Source organism: Chrysochloris asiatica, unplaced genomic scaffold (genome assembly GCF_000296735.1).
Source record: "Chrysochloris asiatica unplaced genomic scaffold, ChrAsi1.0 scaffold00252, whole genome shotgun sequence".
NCBI lineage: Eukaryota > Metazoa > Chordata > Mammalia > Afrosoricida > Chrysochloridae > Chrysochloris > Chrysochloris asiatica.
The window spans coordinates 1,227,620-1,234,985 of NW_006408770.1; the positions used below are offsets into that span (position 1 = coordinate 1,227,620).

A 7,366-nucleotide genomic window follows, 5' to 3' on the forward strand; every position below is an offset into this window, starting at 1 on the left:
CGCCTCACTTTCTTGAAATATTTCAATTTTTATTCCATCAATTCCTGGTGCCTAGCTCTTTGCCAATTCCTTCAATGCATTTTGGACATCCTCCTTCAGCATCGTTGGCTCTTGATCATATGCTACTTCTTGAAACGTTTGAACATTAACCATTTCCTTTTGGTACAATGACTCTGTGTATTCCTTCCATCTTCTCTTGATGTTTTCTGAATCATTCAATAATTTGCCCTGAGAATATTTCAGTAACGAAAATCAAAACTTGATATTTTTCTTCAGTTCCCCCAGCTTGAGAAATGCTGAGCATGTTCTTACTTTTGGTTTTCTGATTCCAGATCTTTGCACAATTTATTGTAATATTTGGCTTTATTTTCTCGAGCTGATCTTTGAAATTTTTGGTTCAGCTCTTGGACCTCCTCATTTCTTCCATTTGCTTTAGCATCTCTACGCTGGAGAGCAAGTTTTAGTGTCTCTTCTGACATCCGTTTTGACCTTTTCCTTCTTTTTTGTCTGCTTAATGAATTTTTGCTTTCTTCATGTATGATGTTCTTGATGTCATCCCACAACTCTTCTGGTCTTTGGTTTTTAGTGTTTAATGTATCAAATCTGTTCTTCAGATGATCTTTAAATTTAGGTGGGATATATTAAAGGTCATATTTTGGTTCTCGTGGACTATTCCACTGACTGCCACTGTCCTTGTTTTCACTGATGTTATGGAGTCTTTCCATAGTCTCTTTCTGCAGATGTAGTCAATTTGATTTCTATGTATTCCATCTGGTGAGGTCCATGTGTATAGTTGTCTCTTATAGTGTCTTAAGAATGGTATTTGAAATGAACAAATCATTGGTTTTGCAAAATTCTATTATGCGTTCTCCAGCATCATTTCTATCACTAAGGCCATATTTTCCAAATACTGATCCTTCCTCTTTTCTCCCAACCTTTGCATTCCAATCACCAATAATGTTTGAACAATTTCAGATTGAAGAAGTTGGTATAATTCTTCTATTTCATCCTCACTGGCTTTAGTGGTTGGTGCGTAAGTTTGAGTAAAAGTGGTATTAAGTGGGCTTCCCTGTAGGTGCATGGATATTATCCTATCACAGACAGCATTGTACCTCATGTCTGATCTGGATATGCTCTTTTTGAGAATGAATGCAGCACCATTCCTTTTTAATTTGTCATTCCCGGCATAGTAAACCATGTGGTTGTCAGATTCAAAATGGCCAATACCAGTCCATTTCAGCTCACAAATGCATAAGATATCGATGTTTATGTGTTTCATTTCACTTTGACAACTTACAATTTTCCCAGATTCATACTTTGTACATTCTATGTTCCAATTTTCAATGGATGTTTACAGCTGTTTCTCTTCATTTTGAGTTGTGCCCCAACAACAAATGATGGTCCCTCGGGCTTTTCTCCCACAAGCTTTACTCCATTTGTGTCATCATGCTCAAGTCTACTTTGAGGAGGCAGCTCTTCCCCAGTCACGTTTTGAGTGCCTTCCAACCTGAGGGGCTCATTTTCCAGCACTATATCTGACAGTGTTTCTCTGCTATTCATAAGGTTTTCAATGACTAAATATTCGGAAGTAGTTTGTCACTCTTTTTTCCTAGTGTGTCTTCATCTGGAAGCTCATCTGAAACCTGTGCACCATGGGTGACCCTGGTGGTATTTACAATACCGGTGGCATAGCTTTCAGAATCACAGCAACTCACAAGCCACCACAGTACAACAAACTGACAGATGATTGGTGGAGATTCTTACCTTCAGGGGGAAAAAAATCAGCGTTTTAGCTCCCCTTTTTTAGCTATCAGTTTGTGGGTAGGTACAACATTTTGTTATTACTTGAGTATCTCAAGGTATGAAAGTAGTGACCAGAAGGAAATATATAAGAAAATGGAAGAAATATCTAGGAAACAATGTGTTTGAGTATATTTTGAGCAGGCAAAAAGAAAGAAAAAAAGCACACACAGATGATTAGTTTGAGAAGGAGGTCTTGGGAATTATTGAAAGTAATGGCAAAAGTGGAGAATTTATGTGTTTGTATCCATTCTTATTCTAAAAAGTATTAGAGATAAAGTAGACAGGTTCTGTACCTTGATAATAATGCATTTTCGATCAAGGTGAATGGAGGTGTAGGCTGGGGAGAATATGTGTGTTGTTGTTTTTTTCTCTCTCACTGTAAAGTGCCCTTTTATCTAGGGAGAGATTTACTCATCTCCTAATTTAACTGCACAATCTTTTCAATTCCTGTCTCTTAGTGTTGATATTAAATAAGCAATAATATATGCCTAGTCAATCCATTTAGGTTCTTGTATCCTAGTGAGAAACACCTTGTCTCAATAAGTCTGTAAATATAAGCTTTCAAGCTTTTGATATGTAATAGGCCTTAATATAAGTATTGCTATTTATCTTAAGTAATATTTTGCCTTAAAGATCTAATTTAGACTAAATCTTGTGTTCCTTTTCTTTCTTTCTTTCTTTTTTTTTTTTAGAACAGCCAGTAGAGGGGACTTCATGTTTTCTGCGGATCGTTTGGTAGGTAGAGGCTTTCAATTTTCATTTCATTGTTATACCTGGTACAAATGCCCAAGGGCCTTTTTTTGTTTTACAGTATTCTGGAAGTGACAGTGATTATACCAAGTAAAATTTTCTTGTTAGGCTTTTGGATTGTTGTGTTCATTTTTGAATAAATCTCTGTGTCTGTGCCTTTTATTACAAACCATTTCCCATGAACTCACTCCATGTGGTACTGTTATTGTTCTGATGGGTACCTTACAGATAGAGAAGTCCCTGGAGAAAGACAAACCTGGTCCTTAGCAACCCTTAAATGTCTCATCTTAGGGTAATGGCATGAAGTATGTATTAAAAGAAAAACAAGGATGTAAGGAGACTAGGGATGTTTATATTGCTCATTTTTTCTGTACTAGCCTCACATGTTAAATACTAAGTTGGACTATTTGCACTTTCCTCAAGGATTTATTAGAATTGACCAAGCCCAATTCTGTTTAGTATACTCTAAGAAGTTCTCAGGCCAAATTCATTTGTCTTCAGGGTAAGCACTATGTTTCTTTTTGTTGTTGTTGTTTATATCTATGTATCAAGCTCAGTGCTTGAAATGAGGTTGATATATTTTCTGCTGTGATTATTGATGTTCATTCGTTTATGAAGTACAGGATAAACACATGTTAACTTCATTAATGTAGACCGTAGTTTGAGGAGGCAGCTCTTCCCTAGTCATATCTTGAGTGTCTTCTAATCTGAGGGGTTCACACATCTTCTTGTGCTGTATCAAACAGTGTTCTGTTGCCGTAAGGTTTTCAGTGGCTACTTTTTCAGATTGTACCACCTCATTCTTCTGCCTTGTCTGTTTTAGTTTGGAAGTTCCACTGAAACCTGTCCACCATGGGTGACCCTGCTGGTATTTGAAATACTTGTGGCACACCTTCCAGCATCACAGCACAACAAACTGACAAATGAGTAGAAGAGCTGCCTCTTCAAAGTTGAGTCTACCTTAATGATAGATGGAGCAAAGCTATTGAAATTTTAATTTGCTGATGTGGCATGAATCAAAATGAGAAGAAACAGCTGCAAATATCTATAATCAGAACATGGAATGTACAAAGTATGAATATAGAAAAGTTGGAAGTTTTTCAGAAAAATATAATACATAAAGATCAATATCCTAGGCATTGGTGAGCTGAAATGAACTGGTATTGGTCATTTTTGTATCAGACAGTCATATGCGCAATGATTCCAGGAATGATAAATCAAAGAGAACTGATGTCACATTAATAATTAAAAAGAACAATTAAAGATCTATCCTAGAGTACATCACTGTAAGTGACAAGATAATATCCATATTCCTACAAGGAATCCTAGTGTTGTACTGTTTAAGAAGCACTGGACTGCTAACCATCAGGTTGGCAGTTCAAATCCACCAGCCATTCTTTGGAAACCCTATACAGGTTCGCTATAAGTCAGAATCGACTCAACAGCACTTAACAAAAACAAGAACAAGGAAAATCAGTTTAATACAACTATAATTCAAATTCACACAGCAAACACTAATGCCAACAATGAGGAAATTGAAGATTTTAACCAGATTCTACAGTCTGCACCTAATCAAACATACAGTCAAGATGCATTGATAATTATTGGTGATTGGAATGGGAAAGTTGGCAACAAAGAAGTTGGAAACTATGGCCTTGGTGATGGAATCAACAATGAAGATCACATGGCATAATTTTTCAAAACCGACTTGTTCATTCCAAATACCTTTGTGATAGTTAAGGTTTTGTATTAGTTTGGGCTAGGATTCTCAATAGTTTTGCAGTTGTTTTTGTTAAGTGCCTTTGAGTCGGTTCCGACCCATAGTGACCCTGTATAGGTTTTTGAGGAACAGCTGGTGAGTTTGAATTGCAGGTTTAAGTTGGTGTTATTACGTGCTGTTGAGTTGGTTCTGACCCATGGTGACCCTGTAATTTTCAATGATGCTATTTGCTATGAGCAGCCAATTTTACCTGCCAAACTTGCATTCACTTGCTTATGCAGCCAGAGGCCTGTTTTCTGACCTGCTGATCTTGGGTTCATCAGCTTCTGCAGATGGTAAGACTTCATATGATGTAGTTTTGTCATGTTATCAAGAGGGACAAGTCCATGGAGAAGGATAGTCATTCTCGGTAAAATAGAGAGTCAGTGAAATAGAGGAACATACTCACTCAATCAGGTGGCTTGGCACAGTGGCTGCAGCAGTGGTCTCAAACATTGCAATGATTGTGAAGATGGCACAAGACCAGGCAGTGATTTGTTCTGTTGTACATAAGGTTGCGATGAGTTAGAACTAACTCAATGGTACTTAACAATGATGACAGTGAAGATGTTTGTCAGGCACTTTCTTCTAGGTTGTGTACAGGGGAAGGGGATATAGACATGATTTTGGATTTTGTGGAACATGCAATCTGCAGCCAGCATTTGCTTTGGGAAAGTAAGAAATGTGATTTATTAACTCCTTGGGTATCATCAGATAGTTGTTAAGTGCCGCTGGAGTCATTTTTTACTCTTAGTGACCCTGTATAGGCTTTCTGAGGGTTTAAATCTTTGTGGAAGAAGAAAGCCTCATCTTTCTCCCATGGAGCAGCTGGCAGGCTTGTACTGCAGACCTTGTGGTTTACAGTCCAGTGCTTATCATATAGAGCCACCACGCTTCCAATCAGATAGGTTATTAAAGGGAATTTGAAAAAAAACACCAAACTTCATTTAGCTTTTCTTGGGAAATTTGTTCCAAAAGAATGTAAACAACTACTTTTGACATTGATTATTCTTGTTTTGTTGTTGTTGTTGTTAAGTGCTGTCGAGTCAGTTCTGACCCATAGTGACCCTGTATAGGGCTTCCAAGGTGAGCTTGAACCGCAAACCTTGCAGTTCAAATGGATTTGCAGTCTGGCACATTGACCCACAGCACCACAACAGTACACCTTGTTTTAGAGACCAATTTATTTAAAATTATATGAGCTTCCAGAATCAGTAATACACCTTGGATTGCACCAAGATAAATGTTATATATTCTTGGGGCAATAGTTAAGTCATTCTGCCTTTTATGCTTTTATGAAACCAAAACAACAGATTCACGAAGGAAGGAACTTGTGTTGGAACTTATGTAGGAACTTGTGTTAGAGAAAGGATATTGATGGTCACTGGTAGAAATATATCTTCTCTTTTGTTTTCTTTGTGGCCTTTTGTTTCTGCAGAAAGTAAAGTTTTTGTTATTGTTAGTTGCTGTTGAGTCAGTTCCAACTCTAATGACTTTATGCACAACAGACTGAAACATTGCCCGGTCCTGTGCCATTCTCACAATTGTTGTTATGCTTGAGCCCATTGCTCAATGAATTAAGTTCCTGATTATTGTAAAATGTTTTTCTGAAAGGGCAAGCATTATATTTTAGTCAAATGAGATAATAAGGACCTATGGCATAATTTAGTTGAAGCAGTGGTAATTTCAATCTTTCTGTTTTCTGCAGTTAATTCGGAGGATTCTGGTATTTTGGGGGGTTGTTGTTGTTAAGTGCTATTGAGTCAATTCCAACTCATAGTGACCTTTGTATAGGGTTTTTGAGGAGCAGCTGGTGGGTTTGAAATGCTTACCTTGTGGTTCAAACTGACCTTATGATCCAGTGCTTATCTTACAGTGCCACAACAGGAGTTCATTTTTGCAGAGGAGAGAGTCTATTGTTGTAGTAGTAGGGACTAGAACTGTTTTGGTTTCCAGTATTGAGGATTTCTAGTGCACTATCTCATCTAGCACTCGAATCTCATTATTGTTGAATCTCTAACTTGAATTTGCCAGGATTCTCTTCCCTGGCCCTTGTATCCTTGAGTTTTTTACATCTTAGTCACTTTTTTGGGGTTTTATTTTTTCCCATAAAGCATGAACACATTATGATTTCTGTCCCAGAGTTGCAGGGGATGGGGTGGGAGCAGGAGTGTTTGTAGGTGGAGGAGCAGAGCTCCTTAAAGAAAAAAGACAAGATTATACCCTTGTAATTTGAATATAAGGGAGATACATCTTGGAGAGGCGGGGCTTGATGGTGGCTAGGGTGGAGGTGCCGTGAAGTTCGCCATCAGCAATAACACAGAATACCAGGCAAAGCAGATACAGGACAGAGCTCCAAAATGCGGAACCACAGAGAAAGGAATATTTTGAAGGTTTGAAGGCTTATAGATTGTGGAACTTGAAGCTGAAGTAAAAAGTTGTGTACTTCTGAATCTGCCGGGCTGGGTTCGGAGGCCCGCAGCCCATGTCTTCTGTGAGACCAAACAGCAAGACCAAACGGAGGAGCAGAAACATCATGGAAAAACACAGCGGGAACCTTGTAGCAAAAGTGGACAATACACTTTGTCAGTTTTGTTTGTTCTGATTTTCTTTTCTTTTTTTTGGTATCCGGTCATTGGTGTGCCCACTGTTTGCCCTCCTCCGTTCTGGTGACTAGAGGGTGACCTTGAGAGAGTTGACACCCTCTGCCATAACCGCTGGTGGGTTCTTCTGCCACACATGTACACAGATACTCAGCCCAAGAGCAGGCCCTGAGGCTTTTTGCTTGTTTGTCTTTGGGCTGTAGAGAGGGAAAGAGAGTGTAAAAAAAAAACAGGCCAAAAATTAAATTAAAGCGTGAGGTATAGCATAACAACCAACACTGGCATCCTGAAATCTCTCAGAAAGCTTTGAAAGCAAGAAGCTGAAGAGAGGACATTAAAGTCATACTCAAATTGGGCTACAGATTTTTTTTCCCTTCTCTCCCTCCTCTCCTTTTTCTGTGATTACAGACTGCAGTATTCAATCTAGTTTTTGTTGTTGCTGTTTTTGTTT

General features: G+C 38.3%; 1 protein-coding gene across 1 annotated transcript in view; it reads left to right on the forward strand.

Annotated features, from left to right (window-relative positions):
• Positions 1-7,366, forward strand: part of UPRT (uracil phosphoribosyltransferase (FUR1) homolog (S. cerevisiae)) — a 145,776-nt gene that overhangs the window by 82,005 nt on the left and 56,405 nt on the right. The window contains exon 2 of the mRNA XM_006873731.1: positions 2,496-2,538. Within this exon, the coding sequence (XP_006873793.1) occupies positions 2,496-2,538 (43 nt within the window). The remainder of the gene's footprint in view (positions 1-2,495; positions 2,539-7,366) is intronic.